General features: G+C 42.1%; 1 protein-coding gene across 1 annotated transcript in view; it reads left to right on the forward strand.

Annotated features, from left to right (window-relative positions):
* PREX1 (phosphatidylinositol-3,4,5-trisphosphate dependent Rac exchange factor 1) overlaps nt 1-17,707 on the forward strand; it is an 87,832-nt gene that overhangs the window by 1,424 nt on the left and 68,701 nt on the right. The window contains 3 exon segments of the mRNA XM_017736017.1: nt 4,237-4,359; nt 9,094-9,198; nt 11,910-12,011. Of these exon segments, the coding sequence (XP_017591506.1) occupies nt 4,237-4,359; nt 9,094-9,198; nt 11,910-12,011 (330 nt within the window).

Genomic DNA, 17,707 nt, shown 5'->3' on the forward strand with positions numbered 1-17,707 from the left:
AGGGAAAGTGATATGCAATGAAAGGCTAGGTTCAGGGATATGAATATCAAGTATCCTCTTGTCATATTGATGCTTATTATTAAACTGGTTCCCTAAGGAAAAGAGCTCATGTTGACAGTTTATCTGTCAATCTGTTTGCCCATTCTTATAGCTGTCATCTTCCAGTAATTTTTCATCTCACCAGCTAATTTTAGTAAAATTTGACAACAGTGTAGTGTCAGAGATACTAACTTTTGGCAAGATTTGTGAAATGCTGAGTAGAGTACGAAGGGGCCATTCAGTGTTTTTGAGAGGAAAGGCAGGGAATCCACAGCCCTTGTCTGTTTTGTTTGATAGTATTCACTTAGCCAATTTGCATCTGCTGTTTTCTACCAATAGAAAATTGATAGGGCTTTTGAGAAGGAGGCAGGAATGTTCCTTTGTGTTCTTGTGGAAAGGAATTTGGGTTCTTTTAGGAGGTCTGTGTATTGTGAGACCCTTGTGTGAGGAGGTTCCTGAATGAATTTTGCACTGGAAAGAGTTAAGGGACATAGAGAACTGTGAGGTACAGGCTTCTCTGGGGCCCGTGGTCACAGGGGTGCATGTTGTTCATTAATGTCATAAGTACACAAAACACTTCCCTGTAGTAATTTGGCTTAAAAACTCACCTTGTACACATGTGCACGTGAAACCTAATCCCTCTTCGTACACGTATGCAAGTGAAACCCACTGATGAGTGGGACAGAGCACAGTTTGTTTGCCACTGGATGGTGCTTTACTGCACTTGTGTTTGGTCCTGGAGCTCCTGAATCAGCAGCAGCTTTGCCCTGGAGCCCTGTGGGAGCAGGGCAGCCACAGGAGGTGTGTTACACCCAGCCATGCTGCTGCAGCTGGCACATGTTTCCCTCCATTTCCTGTGCCAGCCTTCCTGGGTGTTCCAGGTGAGCAGGGGTCCCAGCCCCACGTTGGCTGTCAGTTCTACAGGCCAGCAATGTGTGGTATTGACTTGCTGGCATCAGAAGGGGCTGGGAACAAGACTGCTGACAGCTCTGTGGAGCTCAGCCTCTTGCTATCCTCAAATCTGGATATCCCCACTCTCCAAAAACTCACCATCCAGCATCTGGAGTAAGTTCAGAGGTGGCTGAAGAAAAAGAAGACAAGTGATCAGTGACAGTAGATCTTGTGTACATAGAAGTGTGCAAAAACTGTGTTCTGCATGAAAATAAACCTACACAACTATTTGTGAGTGTTGATGTTGGTGAAAATTACTATTCTATCACTATTTATATCATCAAAATGAATATTAATTAGGACTGCCATATAATCAGATGCAGTGCCCACAAAGCCTGTTCAGCAGAACTTGTATTTGAAGTTTCTTCACACTCCTCTGGGGAAGTACCACTTTATCCTTGCATCATTCTTGAAATGCCTGCGGGGTCTTTTTGAGGCTACTGTGAGACCTCATTTATTCCTGTTATAACAGTACCCAGCTTTCAATAAGAGAGCTTCCCTACAGTAATAAAAGGCTTATGCCTATTTCTGATGAAGCAGAATCACAAAGCACAGTTTTCCTGTGTCCATAGTTTCCATAGTCAATATTGTCTCCTCCTTCCACCCTCCATCTCCCTCTATACCAAATAATTTTTCTTTCCTGCAACTGAAAGATACTTGTTTTTATTTCCCGTTCCTTTCTCCCTCTTTGCTGGTAGACCCAGGAAAAGCAAGGTGGTGTTGGGACTTTTGATAATCTGCCTGCTGCTATTACGTGTCTTGAGTCACCAGAGAGCTGTGAGATGGCTTATGGCAGAAGAGACTATAAAAGTGGTTTGGCAGCTTATGTAAAGAGAGGCCTGTCTTTACTCTTTCTTCACGTGGCAGAAATGTCTAGAGGAAAATACGAGGTATTCAAGCAGTCGCTCACCTCTGAGCAAAAGGAGAAAGTGCTTTTTAAGATAAGTTGGGTTATTGCTGCCAGTGTTATTTGCAGATTTCTCCTACAGCTGGTTCTAAGCACCAGAGATTTCAGTAATCTTCAGCCACTGTAGCCCCCTCCGGAAAGGCCACATTTAGTCCTGTGCCAGGCCCAGACTTTACAAGTGCTCCAGTGACTAACAGCTGCAGCAATATCATAAAAAATTGGTTTTAATTTATACATTGCCTCATGTGGAAATAACTCTCCTGATATGTTAATACTATGCTATGCTCACAGCAGGCACTGCTGTCACTTCACTGATACAGCAGTTTGAAGGCAGTACAACTTGAGGGTGTGCACAAGGATGGTAACTGGATTTGGCACAGGAGCATGTGCAGTCAAGGTCTGTCTGCTGCCTTGATTTTCAAGTGACTCTTACCTGCAAATTCTGCTGCAAGCAGAGCTTTACTGATCACCTCAGAATTCATTAGCTTGCACAGATATTCCTTGGATCAAAAAACACCCCTGAAGACTGCTCCTGAAGGATCAAATCATCCCTGACAGATGTTTTCCTCTTGCTTGTTAATCCCCTTCTGGCACAGCTTCTAGCAAAGCAATGCAGGCAGGGGCTACTGCATCATCACATCACTTTCAGCCGCGTGACAGAACACTTGCAGGCTCCACTTGAATTAGCACAGGAAGTTTTTAGAGAGCAATCAAAGGATCCTAGCTCGCTGGACTTTTTTTGGGTTCAGAGCCAATCAGTGCAAATTGCGTTGGAATCTTTCAGCTTATTGAGAGCTAGAAAGGAGCTCTGAGGCACAGGTGGGCATTAATGATGGTGCACACGACTGTATCTCAGAATTTCTGAAGGGAGAGGGAAGCAAAGACAAGGAAGATGCAACAGGCTTGGCTCTGCACATGCAGCCAGCTTGCAGGAGGAGTTTGAGAGAAATACTCTGCCCATCCTTGTGAATAATAGACGATATAGAGTTGAACCTGACTACCTGCAGAGAGGAAAGCCTTGAATTCCTGATCTTGTCTACCCCTGCTAAACCAGAGAAGAACTGGTTTTAAACCAGGAATTGAGGTTTCAGTCCTATATTTAATGATTAAACTTAATTTACAGATTATTGCTTCTCTGAATTGCTGCCACATCACCAGCCACCAGGCTGAATCAGTGCCACATCTGGTGAATAAATTCCACTGCATAAAGTTGAAGAGTTTAGTGTTACAGTCAGGCATTTTGGGAAGTGTTCGGAGATGTTAGGCTTGATCACTTCCCACACCAAATGCCAGGAAGAGGAAGGCTGGTTCTGTCAGGCTTCACTCTTTAGGGTCACCTGCTCACTGAGCCGGATCTGGGAGGCTTCTTCCAATGTGAAAGCTTGTTTGACTGCACCGCAGATCTTCTCTTTGCAAGCAACATAGTTAAAGCAAAGCGATAGAAACACTGTCTGCAACACGTATGTCACTGCAGACTCCAGGATTTACTCTGCCCATTCAGGTTTCCCTCCAGTGGCTGCCAGCACTGATGGGTGTCACCTCACATCAGAACTTCTGCCCCTCTGTGGTAGCATTCCATCTTCTACACACAGATTGACACTTTCTTCTCATAATTTGTATGAAAATGACCAAGATTTATAATGTATATAGTATCTTTCACCCTGGCAGTTTAGTCCCCTTAGCACACATATATTCTAATCACAGAGATCATTTAACTGGTACCATTACGTTTTAATACAAGGTTGAACAAGGGGCCTCTGTCCCCCTACATGTGCCTTTTAGCACTGAGGTCAGTGAAAGGGACCTCTAAATGCTGCTCTTGAGGTTTATGAGAAATGTTCACTATTCTGTACTCTGGGCAGTGAAAGGCTGGATTCCATACGGCAGAGATTTTGTCTCCTGTTTACAGGTGCACCCTTGTGTGTGATAGCTTCAAGTCCGTTTCTTCCAGAAAGGGATTTCTAATGCATGGGAAGGAAAGGCAAGCTACTCCCTGCTTCTGTGTCCTGCAAAGTGAGTTTGGCCTTGTGGTTCCATTTACCTGGCTGTTCTCAGAGGAAATATTCTCAAGACTTAAAAGAGGTTGCTTGCATTTATCATGCTCAGGAGTTTGCAAAGATAGCCTTAATTTACAGCAGGGACTTCAGTAGCAATAAAGATTTTTATAGGGGGCTAGGAAAGGGGCAAATACAGTGTAATTCATTCTTTACAAGTCCCTGTCTGAGCTTTGGATCTTGTCATGGTAAGTCTAGAGCTCCACAGTATTTTGGCATTACTACTTAGCAAAAAACTCTTGAGATATATTATAAACTAGCAATGTTTTTCTCCTTATATTTCAGATCTTATTTTCTAACATTGAAGACATTCTTGGTGTTCACAAGGAGTTCCTGGCTGCCTTGGAATTTTGTTTGCAACCAGAACCCCAGTCTCAGCATGAACTGGGAAATGTTTTCTTAAAATTTGTAAGTACAATGACTTAATGCTATCTGAAAATACAGTTTCCTGTCATAAACTCTCCTGCCCCTTAGCAAGCCCTAATCTCTAAGGCTTGTAGCAGTACTATGACAATGTGTGTCTTGTATGAAAGTTGGAGGTAGGGTGGGAAAAAACCTGTGAATGAGGTTAGAACAATGGACACCACATCAAACAATGATTGAGCTAAACAACAATGTATTTTTAGAAACTCTTCCTTTTCCTGTTGAATTTTTTCCTTTTTTTCTCACCCATCTGATCACACTTTATTGCTGAGAATTTGTCTGCTTTTGTTCCAAAAGTTTCAAAAAAGCAGCACAATTTCAAGTGCCTCAGAAACAGTATTCCTAAAGGTGCTTCCATGGTGTTGAAAGCCGGGTTTTAAGTGGTATTCCATACTCTGCTGCCACGAGCAGCCCATGATGGGGCTGAGGAGCTTTTCTCACAGCACATGCTCTCTCTGTTTTACCCAGGTAAACAATGGGGAACAGTTCTTTGGTCTTTCATTTTGGGCAAGGTTCTCTTGTTGCAATGTGCTTAGAAGAAGTGCTGAAACACTCTCAGTGCTGCTTTTTTGTTATCATCAAATCACAGTGCGTCCTGGGGGGAGCTTGCAGTGAGGAAGTGACATAAGACCCCTGAGTCTTGAATGTATTGGTATATCTGCTGTTGTGATCACCTGGCAAGGTCATTCTTAGTCCTGATTACGAATCCAGTACTTGTCAGCAGCTGGATGTTAGCACAGGTGCTTTTCTTTAGAAACTCAGCGTTCAAAATACTTACAAATTTGGTGAATAGCTTGAGAATTCTTGAAGCACTGTTTTCCAGACACTGCATTTTTTTTTAGTGGAGCATGTTTTCTCTAAGTTTCTGCCTGTCATATATCCTTGTAACGATCCCCAGATTCACCATGTGGAGTTCCATGAGACTGCAGTGCTTGGGTCCTCTTCATGAGATCTGTGTATCCTTAATGTCTTCTAGCCTACATAGGCCTGACTCTTCCTGGTCTGTCTTGGCCTAGAAGAGCCTTACTTGGCAATGGTCCACCAGCCTTCAGAAACAGAACACTGCTTTTATAGAATCATGGAATCATCAGGGTTGGAAAAGACCTTTAGGACCATCAAGGGCCACGTCAACCCAGCACCACCACCATGTTCACCATTAAACCATGTGCTCAAGTGCCACACTGACATTTTTGAATACACCAAGGAATGGTAGTTGTTATGGGCCCGATACTCTCCCAAGGATTCAAGTCTTGAGTAACACCTAAAGCAAGCCAGCAGATTTTGCAAGAATTCCAAAAAAGAAATTAATGCACATTGTCTTTTTGAAGTATTTTAAGAGATGATGAAATGTGCTTGCTCTGATATTCAGGTGTGAAAAATTGTTTTCCTTCAGGAGACAAACACTGTCTACCTTACTGTACTCCATTTGGTTGGGTAATCAGAAGTTCATTGTCTGATGGTAGATGCTAGAGTTTATTCTGAAGCTGTGGTTCAGTGTGACTGTAACAGATGGTAAAGGACATCCTTAAACGTTCATTCAAAATCCAGTCTACAGCCTTAAAACAGCATGTAGGACATGTCTTTAATGCCAGAGAGAGCACATGCACCAACTGTGGAGTGACCACACCTCGTGAGCACAGGCTCACTTTTGCAGGGCAGGAAATGGTGTGACGGTGTGAGAAGCAGAAGGGCAGAGAATTCTCAGATCCTTTGTTTCTGATATTGCCATATTGCTAGAGGTTTGGGGACATAACAGCTAGAAACTTGTTCTAGGGAAACCTGTGTTATGCTCACTATTTCAGAGCAATGTTGCATGAGTGATCAGTTTTACTGTCTTAAGTCATCAGGGATATTGTTTTGTTGAGAATTATGTCTTCTGTTTAGGTTTTTCATGTTGACAAGATTTGGTTTCAGCTTGCTTTGAAACAAGAAAACGCCATGCCTTGTTAAAAATATGTCCAAATAAAATGTTGCAGTTTTCCAAATGTCTTACTTGCTTTTTTCCTAGTCAAAACTGTTTTCAAATTTGTACTAATTTGTGGGCAGTACTAATGGATCCAAAAAAACATATTTGGATAATAAACTGTTGGTTAAAGATTTATTTTAACCAAACTGAGAACAGTACAGACTTACTTCTGTCACCAAAACAGAAGGTCTAGATGTGTATCCAGCAGATTTGCTGAGTAAGGAAGTGCCATTTTTATGTGGTCACATCTCTGACCATAATTGCATTTTACCCTAGAGCAACTGCAGGTTCAGAATTCCTGGGCTAACATCTGCAATTATGTAACTGATAATTTCCTCACCAGGCTATGGGAGAGCCCAGGACTGAATATCACCCAGAGAGGAAATGAAACACTTCAGACACAGAGTAATTTAAAGCATAGTTCTCATACTTGTGGGTTGCCGGCATGGGGTACAGCTGGGAAAGACTTGAGGAAACACTCTGGTGTGTGTATAATTATTGTACTGTCTCGAGCTTTATTTTGTCATGATCTAAATATAGCCTCCCAAACTCCAGGCACTCAAAGCTGCAGTCAAAAACCTGAGCAGTGACATTTTGTGTGCACTGATGTAATGGATGATCTTGTGTTAATGGCTGCTATTTTTAGTTTCAAGCATGGTGCTTGTTTGCATCCAGGGAATTGAGGAGAGGTGAGAGGAGAAAATGTGGGATAAAATTCTATATCTGCTTTACTCTGTAACTCTCCTGCTTTTATGGTTGACAACAATCCTATTGCTTTTTTTCTATTGTGCTGTGGACCCAGGCCTGCCTTTTCCTGCATCTAGTGGTCAGAAGCTTTTGTTTCTTTGCAGCTTCCCAGTATTGCACCCCGGTAGCAATATGAACAGCTGCTGCTGAAGGATAAAAGTCCTGAACATCTGCATTCCAGCTCTTTTGCACCATACCCTTGGTGGATGCTGTTTTATTTGCTTTGTACCATTGTTCTTGTGTTTGGACATACATCTATTTATTCTCGGTTCTTTCTTTTGAAATACAAGGAGGGGAAAGAATTAATCAGGTTAGTGATAAACCAAACCCAAAAGTGTTTTACAGACTCTGAACATGTGTATCTACCATTGAACAGCTGACCAGAATGCCACATTCTCCTAAACTAACGTTAATGCAATTTCTTTTTCTTGTGACAATAGCAAAGGGAATATCCAGTGACTGCAGCTGTATTCCCATGGTTTCATGCTAGTGAACTGCTTCAGTTGGTAGTAGTTTTTTGCTTGGATCACTGTGAGCTGTCTTAAAAGTAGCTAGATGCTGCAGATAGCTTCAGCTGACACAGGAAGCTCTAAGCATCCTAGGAGTCCAATCAAAACTCAAAAAAATTAACTTCCAAGTTCTGGAGAGATGAAAACGTTCAGATAGAATGTTTTCAGACCAGAATCCTGCTGTGACTGCAACAGCAAACTCTCGAGGGCATTGGTTGCATGGCTTGGTGCCCTGAGATGGTAGCTCTGGAAAGCCTCATGTATTACCCGGCAGAGTGCCACACTAATGCTTTGAAATTACTTTTGCTATGCAAACTAGCTTGTGTGTGTGCCTCTCCATAGCGCTCCATTATGGCATAGAAGCCAATCTGAACCAGGAAATAAAGTACTATTGCGAGAAGCACTCAAAACCAATGGGTTTTTTGGCTTCTGAACCATTCATTTTGCCTAAAGCCTAATACAATCTCATGACTCCCCTTTTATTCTGATGAATGCAATACTAGAAGCTCTGAACATAGCTGCTGGAAGTCCAGCCCTTCCTATCAGCTTTGAGAGGATCAACTCACTCCTTGCCTTATCTTCTGGGGCATGGAAATAGTTGTTCCTGCTTCTTTTGTGAATCACTCCATTGTTTCCAGATGTCTGGTGTTTGCAATGGGTTCAGCATCTCTGATCATGTTAGATACAAGGAGTTGCACTGTATTTGAATCTGACGATCAGTAGAGCAGAACTTGCAGACCCTGACCTGCCAGCTGACCTTCATTTCTTAATAGGGGATTTCATTCCAGCATGTGCTGGTGGGTGTGACATGTCCCAGTGTTAGTACCTCAATCTCATTGTGAAGCTATCTTTCCCTTCCTTTAGGATCTGTAATATGTTGGTTATTTGATATGTATTTGATGAAATTCTTCCAGTTACAGAAATTATGGACAGCTGTTTCGTCTGCTGCTTGTTTCAGAACACAAAGTAAACCAGCAAACCTACTGGGGCCTGGCTCTCACCCCTGAAAGGCAGGGGATTTCCAGCTGACTGCTTTGTGTTATGGTTCCCCTCCAGATCTCAGAGCTTATTTCAGGCTCTTTCTTGGTTCTTCCTAGCCACCTGTGTTTCTTCCTCCTGCAGGAGTGGTCAGCCTCCTTGCTCCTGGCTTTGTTTTGCTCTTGGCTACTTTCATGGACTATGCGAGTATCTCAAAATAGCAAAATCTCTCCTTTCAGCAAAGAATATTTGTGATCTCAGTGAAGCGTTAAGAGAAAAAGTGCTGAAAGTCTCAGTGCTCAGAAAAGTCTCTGTTAATTTACAACAGAGTAAGTCAGGAATTAGTGAACACCTGTATACATTATTCACATTAGATGAGTGCCACACACTTCATGAAAACTCCAATGCTAGTGCCAGTTGGAGTCCACCTCTCTTTGTAAAGAATTTGGTAACAGACTGTGGCAAAATAATCTCTCTAGTGGTGTCTGAGTCAATAAGTTACTTCGTTTTTCCTTGCAGAAAGACAAATTCTTTGTATATGAGGAGTACTGTAGCAACCACGAGAAAGCACTCAGACTGCTGATGGAATTGAACAAGATCCCGGCAGTGAGAACATTCCTTCTGGTAAGCACCTTCTCTAGCACTCTTGACTGAATGATCTGACTTTGCCCTGTGCTCATAATAGCTCTTCGGTATCCCAGGAATGCTGGGTATTTTGCAGGTATTACCCATTCCAGGTATGGAGCACTCAGGGTGGAGGGATATTGAAATCACCGATGAGTTGAGGCACAGGACTGAGCACTACCAGCATGAGTGATTGCAGTGGAAACAAGGAAGGTATTTTTTTTTAAGAAGCTACAGAAAAAGCAAGCACAGATGATGGAGTAATGCAGTAAGTCAGCAGCAAGACTGAGGCTAGTTCGCATGGGATTTGATTCCCTGCTCAGTTTTCTGGTTCTGCAGCTCACCAGAAAAATGTGGCTTGCTGCTTAAGTCAGAAGTAACCTAAGTCCCATCCAATGAGGGACTGTGGCCATACAGCCTTCAAACACGCCTTAGAAGCTGGCCTGGGAGGAGAAACAATCAGTGGGCACTGCCTTCTACCCAGCATTCCTTACTTTTCTTTCTTGGTTGTTTCTTCTCCTTACTTTCACCCCAATTTTGCTTGATTTTTAAATGCCTTGTTTTCTTGGCCATGGATGCATGGCATTTGTAACGGGGTTGGCACATAAGCAAAGGAATAATTTGTCACATTAGCTTTTTTCCTAGTAAATTCTATGAAGTAAAAGAAGGCTGCCTTTGTTGCAAAGGACCTGATTTTTTTTCTGCTCTTCTTATTTTGTTTTCTGTGAAAGGTCTGTTCTTTCCCAATGTAGTACAGCAAAAGAAAACTTCTGCATATATGTCAGTCACAAGCAGGGCCAGAGCATTCCTTTGCCCGCAAGATACAGGCCTCAGAGCGAGCCTACTCTCATGCTGTTGCATAGTCCGAGTCTGTTTGTCATGTCTGTGTTTTAATGAACCTTATCAAACCATTCCTTTGAATTACTAAATGACCCTTACTTTGTTCATTAGTTTTTTTGGGTGCTTCTGGTGAGGGAAACCAATGAAAGAGGAGTGAAGGTGCATGTAAACACTGTCCTTCCCAGCATTCAGAATGTTCTCCACTTCCACTGGATTGACAGTTTCCTGTTTGTGTTAGAGACAACAGCTGGCAAACTGATTACGAGGGATGTCACACTGTCTACTGTGGCTTGCTGTAGCACCTGAATCCAAGAGATTATTAAACTGGCAGCAAATATGGGAAGAGAGGCTGCACTGATTTGTCTACTTAGCTGTGGCTGCTGTAGTTTCTTCCAGGCTTCCCTTCCCTTTCTCCTCAGCCTCCCAAACCAATGCTACAATGCTACTATGCAGAGAAGGCAGCACTAAAGTACAAAGCTTTACTTGTGAGGATACACTGGCCCGATTGCCCCCTCACAGCTGCTGAAACATAGAATGTGGGAATGTGTTTGAAAAATCAGTAAGTGTTAAAGGGCAGTTTTGAGCCCAGAGCTAGAGAGAGGGGAAGAGATGGGAAGGACTGAATCACCCAAGACTTGGAAATTGGACAGGGAGCATTGTGAGCTGGGTAGCCAGTGCTACAGATCTAGAATAGCCTGGGAACGGGTTATTTTACAGACAATTGTCTTTAAAAATACCAGTTAGGACTAATGAGATATTATGTATGATGTCTGTGAACATTCATTGAAGAGAAAAATTGTTGAACTACAGCCAAAAAACTCACTAAATTTCAGAGTGTGTCTGAGCCACGGTTTGTATTTCACAGGGGAAAACATTACTGGTGATGCCCCAAAGTAGGCACTTCTTGGCTGAACTGCATTTAAAGTTCAGCTTCTGTGTGGACAGGACAGGTTTGCAACTGGAGTGACTTTTGGAGCAAAGTCCATATTCATGGTTGAACATAAGAATGTGGAATAGTTTATCTGAAATAGATGTGAAGTCCACCCAAATCTATTACCTGTCTCTGGCAACAGCCAATAGTAGAATTGTCAGGGAAATGTATAAAAAGCTTACAATGGGTCAGTATTGATTTGTCACACAGATTACAGATTACTGTAACAAATTAAGGACAGATCAAGGACTATAAGGGTTTTTTCCCAATGCCATACCCTGTTCTTAAACTCCTATATCAATCCTGAAAAATGAATTTCCATAAGCTGTTGAAAAGTTCCATGTGTGCTTATTAGCCAGCAAGTGTGCCCAGGCTATTTGTCCAGCTGTGCTTAGGCATGTTTTGCCAGAGAATTGGTGGATGTTATGCAGATGACTCATTTGTTTCAATTCCAGTTCAATTCAGACATGAGAACTGGACTAGAGTTAATTACATGATTACTAGTTAGTAGGCTTTATTTTAGCCTTCAAGAGTTTTCTGGACCAGCAGTATACAACTTCACATAGCTAACAAAGACAGCTGGTCCTATCTGTTGTGGGGGTAAATTGGATTATTTTAGGTAATGGTCCATCTAGGTTTCCTGTTTGCCATCGTATTGGTAGGGCATTTTTTGAGTCACCAGCTGTATAATATTTCTCTAAAAAGATACCTTTCTGCACAGCCATTGTTATCCACAGCAAATTTTCTTCCACTGATGTCTGGCAGAACTGTGCAGACTTGATGGCTGTATGTCAGTGGTGAATGAAATGCCACTTCCTGTACCTTAGGTGTGGTAAAGTGCTTTCTGACCATAACACATGTTTTAGAAATACAAAATCATGTCAAAAATCATCTGAAAGCTTTGTGTCTGAAGTAACATTTGTTTCTTTTTTGATTGTAGGGTTGCATGCTTTTGGGAGGCAGAAAGACAACAGACATTCCACTAGAGGGTTATCTGCTGACTCCAATTCAGAGAATTTGCAAATATCCTCTTCTGCTCAAGGTAAATCAGAGAAAGTATTTCTGCAGATGGTTGTTTTATTCTTGGAATGATTCTACATTTTTTTAGCCCTGACTTTTGTTGCCACTATTGCTTTCCTGATTTACACTTCTGAAAGTTGGATCCTTGAAGAAAATGGCTTTTTATGGGTACAGGCAAAAAGCTGCCTGATGCTGGCAGGCTGCTAAATCCTGTAATGGTCTGGGTAGAGCAGACAGGGTGACTTGCTGACTAACCAAAGCCTTTTGACTTCAGTGCTCTTCAGATGTTTATTAAGGCTTGTGCAAGCTGTTTTAGCCACTTCTGTAAAGCTGTGTCTAGCTAGAATTGTGCCAGTGTTCTGAGGGACTGGATGGCTCTGGGGACTCTAAACGGGATATGTTTGTCATTACAAGGTCTCTAGCCTGATGGTGATCAAGTCATTAATGATCAAAATCCTGTATCTTCTGACAGCTGTTTGGCAGCTTGTTTGAAAACTCTGTGGTTGTCTCAGATGAGTTCCCAATGGGCGGGTGTCATTTCAGAAATGACTATGGTATGTGGCACTAATTGGCCCCCTTGCTAGGATTCTTACCGTAGAAGATAAAGCATAAAAGACCTAAAAAGAGCTAACTTGCCTCTCATCCTTTCAGGTCAGGGCTGGGTCACCTGCCTGATGGGGACAAGGAGAGGGAAAAGGAGAAAGCAGTTTCTGGGAGAGCTCGCATCCCCCAGTGGCCTTGTAGATACTCTGTGGCTAACAGCCATCAATCTTCTGTGATGTCAGTCTCTTCCTCAGCCAGAGTAACACTGTGTTTACTAAAACAAAAGTAATAAAAAAAGAAAAAAATGAAGACTTTCCCTCATATTTTGAAAGAAAGGTCCCTTTCTGAGTTCTGGAAGAAAGTAAGAATTCTGTGATGAGCTGGTGCTCTTAGTTCTGGGCTGGTCACATGAGTCAGCCACGTCGCGTACGGCTGTTGCAGTGCTGTGTCCATCCCTTCAGCGCCGTTGAGGATTTTCATAGGTACGAGCTGGTTAACTTGATACTCATCTGCTGTTCCATTTAAAATTGTAAATTGCTTATTTCATCTCGTAAATGTTTAAATGGTTTATTTCCATCCAGTTGCAGCTTTCAGAGACAAATTTTCAAAATATGCCTTTCCTGCAGGTGGAATTATGTTGTCTGTACAGCTGAGCACAGATCCATCTCACAGCACAGTCACGGACTGAGCTGCTGGAACCCATGTGCATACAGCTAGTTTACTAGTCAGTCTATCCACAACTCCACTTACAGTTTGAGCAAACAAAAGCAGTCTAGACACAGCAGGAGAAGCTAATGGGTGAGACTGCTACAAGTATTTCTTCCACAGCATTAATAATAGTCAAGATGGGGCCAGGATGCGTTCAGATCAGGAAAGCATATAGATGGCTCCAGCTCTGATTTGTTCTCAGAGAGGACTGGTTAGGTAGAGATGATTGAAAACCTAATGATGCCTCAGTTTAAGTGGCCTTTATTTGGGGTTATTGTGGAGAGAGTTTGGTGCCTGTCTAGTCTGTGGATCTGCACGATGAGCAACATCCATGTGTGCAGAAAGGGAGGTTCTGTGGCATCCAGTACAGTAAACAGGCCAGGGGATGTGAGGGCTTCAAAATGCGAATTCTGGACCACGGATTTGGATAGTGTTTGTTTTCTTCTTTTCATTCTGTGGCGTGTTCCAGGACTGTTACTTTGCTGCGTGGTCAAGACTGAAAACAAGAGTTGGTTTTGCTTTGTTACAGAGATCCCTTTTCTATAATCCAAGAAACTTCAACCAGATGAAATAGTGGCTGGGTTCTTAATTTTGATCTCTACATTTGTGCTGTTACTAAAGGTGAAGTTTTAATTTCCAGCAGATTTTCTGTCACGGTTACCATTTGTATGAAGAGAATCATTATTGGTATAGATAATGAAACCTGAACACCAGGTTTCTTCATCCATTTATTCCATGCTGGAGACATCTTAATCCGGCCAGAGTGGTCAGTATCTGGTGTACCTTACTATGATTATCTAAAAGTGATCTTTAACCAATTTTGTCCCAAAATTTTCTGGACTTTTTGGATTAAATCAAAAGATCACTGTTGGTACTTCATATTTCTTATATTTTGCTCTGTGTCTTTGATACACTGGTAGCAGCTCTGAAGTTGCTGTGGTTTCATGTGCTGGGTCTGCTCCTGCAATGTGGGGACCAGCAGTCATCTCTTGAGCCACACAGGGCCATCTTAGAGAACTTCCTACATTACTTCTGCACCTCAGTGCCTCTGATTTTTCTCTTAGCATTACTGTGTTGCTAAATCACTCGTTGCTAATTAGGCCTGCTTAACTTCTAATTTTTTTGGGAAACATGGTTATGAGTGCTGGGACTCTATCAGTTTGGATAATCTGTAGACCTTTTTATCTACTGACGGTAGCTTGACTGGCAAATTGAAATTTCTGTGCTGTTTTAAAAGCTCTACAAAATATTAGAATGGCAAAAGATGCCAATACTACAAAATCCTCTGAAATTTCAGGGCTTTTAATCAAATCCTACAAAGACGCTGGCTCCAGGAAACACACCAAGAAGAAACTCATACTTTTGATTACAAGATAGTAGCATCATTGGTGCAATGACATTTTGGTATTTTTGACTTTAAATTTACCCCTTCCTCAGCACCATTCTAGGGCAGGTCTTTCAGGAAGTGTGAGGTTCTGTATCCGGGACTGGAGGAATGACAAAAGACTAGGAGAAAATAAATATTTCTAAGCTACAATTAAAATCTTTTAGTGTTAAATGGCAGCTGAAGTCATTGGGCTCTGGGGATCAAATACTGGTGGAAATAAACTGTTGGCTCCCCCGCTCCTTGATGTGTACACCTGTATATGTCAAAACTCCTGGGGATCAGACATCCTTTCTTGGAAAGCCAAAGCCAATACCACCAAGAAACAGTGTTTCTTGCCTTCAAACCACAGTGGGGTAAAGATGAATTTGCCCTCCCTGTGCCTGCCCTTGGCTCTGGGGCAGCTGACCCAGACCCACATGTACCTGTTGAACAAATGGCCTTGCAGGGAGGAGCCGTGACCGGGCATCTCCTGGTGCTGCATTCCATTTTTCTATGGATTTCTTCTTGTATACAGGCTGATAAAAATCACACAGACTGTTCACTTAGTTGAAGATTCCTGGACAGGAAATAAAAGTTTTAAGAAAAAGCAAAGAGGAATTAGGTTTTCATTAGGCAACAAATCTGCCTCAGTCAGTGAGATAATACCATCACTAGAAGTTGCTTGGCTCAGAAAATATCAGTGACCATTATAAAGTGTGGTTGATTGTGATTCTCAAAGGGAGTGAGTTTGTAGCAAATAAGTTGTGTCCTATTCAAGACTTATTTGATAGTTGCTAGCATGAAATTACCAGAGTGGACACAAATGTCTCAGACATGAGAACAGTTAAGGGAAAACACAGGTGGATTCTGTTTGTGCTGACCAGGAAAATGGAGCTCTCCAAGCAAGGGAAAAAAAAGATAGATTTAAAAATAGCACAACCCTCAAATGAAATGTTTGTTCTCCCTTTGCTACTGAATTTCAGTTATTGCTCCTGAAATAGCTCTTTTGTATTCATGGGGATTTGATCTTACTTTATCTAATTCCCAGGGCAAACAGATACTATTGTATTCCAACTGATGAGAAAAGTCATAGACCAGAGCTAGCCTACTTTTCTCTTTTACTTTGTTTTTAGCAAGAGTTTGTGAACATCCAGATTTTCTGGTAACTTTGATATGACCTTGTCTAATGTAAGTATTTAGTGTAGCCAAGTAGGTGGGTTTGATAAAGCTAATATGCACAAGGTAATTCAGACTTCTTTGTGTTTGAAAGTAAACTGAAGTAGTAGGGTAAGGCACATATTTTAAATACTGTAACTACTTTTGATTAATATCGTATGTGTGTGTGTGTGTGTGTGTGTTCTTCAGAATAATAGCATCTGGCATGGAGTTGGTTTGGGTTTGGGTCCTAATTAAGTTAATTAGGAATAATACACTGGAATATCTCCAAGTGCTGATCCACTTTAAGCATTGCAATAATTTTCAATGAAATATGGCATCCTGCAACGAGTGACCTTATGTTTTCTCATCCTCTGATGAAGCTGTTCATTTTTTTTAACTGACAAATGATGGAGACAGAACAATGATTCAAATGATGGTGATTGATAAATTTCAATTTTATTTATACTTTCACAGTTTTTGTGGCACAAACATTGGAGGTTTGAAGTGGCTGACTGTAAACAGGCTTCTGGTTGGGTTTTTTGGTTTGGGTTTTTTTGTGAGGGAGGGTAAGGTGGGGTTTTTTTTGTGGGTGAGGTTTTTTGGGGGCTTTGTTGTGTGGTTTTTTGTTTTTTGGGGTTTTTTTTTGGTTGGGTTGGGGGGGGGGGTTTGAGTTTTATCATTTTGGTAGCTTTTTCTCTGTCTAATTTGCAAGCCTTTTGTGTGGTTTGAAGGATGGGACTCAAACCTAGCTATGGCATTTCATAATCTCTGTACAAATAGAGAAGTAATGATATTAATATTTTTGCCCCAATGCAGTTCTTGTCTGCTTCAGACAGAATGCAAGAAAATTAGTGTAGAATTTGTCAGTCAGTAAATTAGTTCCTTATAATTGAGGAGGAGGCTTGGACTAGGGTCAAGCTAAACAAAACTGTGTTGGCTGTGATGGGCACTGGTTTTTGGGAAGAAGGAAGGTAGCAGAGGTGAAGGGACACCCAGATCTTTAGGGCATAAACCGTGTGAGCCACTGGGAGCCAGCACGGGTCTGTGCCTGGAGAACTTGCTGAGCAGATGTTTCCAGCAGGAGGGTTTGGGTGAAGGCAGCTCTGTCTTGCCCGTGATAATTGTGGGACTCTATTAAACTAGTGTTAACCCCACTGCTTAGGAGTAGAAGGAGCTGTTGTGTAAACCAGTCTCTGAACAAAAATTTTCTTTTCCCCTTAATAGAGTGCATTTATGTCAGCAAGGAGCAAACCCTGGGGCAGTGGTGATCATGAGTTAATCACACCATCGTGTGGGGATTAGGCAGAGTCACTTGTGTCTCCTTCCTCTGGCACAGGAGGAATGTGCAGCACATGACAGCCGCACCCTGCTGCTCCTGAGAGCCCAGAGTTCACAGGGCTTGGGCCTTGGCTGAGGTCTGGTCTGTTGAGGATTTGCTCAGACTCCAGCCAGAAGTGCACATTCCACCTCTGATCCTTTAAAAATATCGGAGTGTACACATTTCCATGGATGATTAGGGCAGTAATCATGTATTGCTTCATGTGGGGCAGAGTCACTGGCCCTGGGAGGGGCAGAAAAACTTGTATGCAGAGAGCAGTCACCAGAGTCAGAATCCCCTGGAAAGGAAAGCCCAGCAGTGAGGCCTTCATGATCACTGCCTGCACTTGGAAAGGGAAAGATGGGAAGTCAGTGGTGTGCATATAGAACAGGATGAAAGAAGGTTACCTTATTGTCTCCCTCATCTCTCCATTCCTCTTGTAGCTGTTCAAGAAACAGAACCTTCTACTTGGCCATAATTGAATATATTTATCTTGGGGGGGGTTGGTTTTTTTTCCTCCCCTTCCCTCCCCCAAGAAAAGTTGTGTTGCTCTTAGATTCATGACACTGTGTGGTTGAAATCCAACCCTATGTAACATAATACTAAAAATTGTCTATTTTCCCTA

This window comes from Corvus brachyrhynchos, unplaced genomic scaffold (assembly GCF_000691975.1).
Source record: "Corvus brachyrhynchos isolate BGI_N302 unplaced genomic scaffold, ASM69197v1 scaffold10, whole genome shotgun sequence".
Lineage (NCBI taxonomy): Eukaryota > Metazoa > Chordata > Aves > Passeriformes > Corvidae > Corvus > Corvus brachyrhynchos.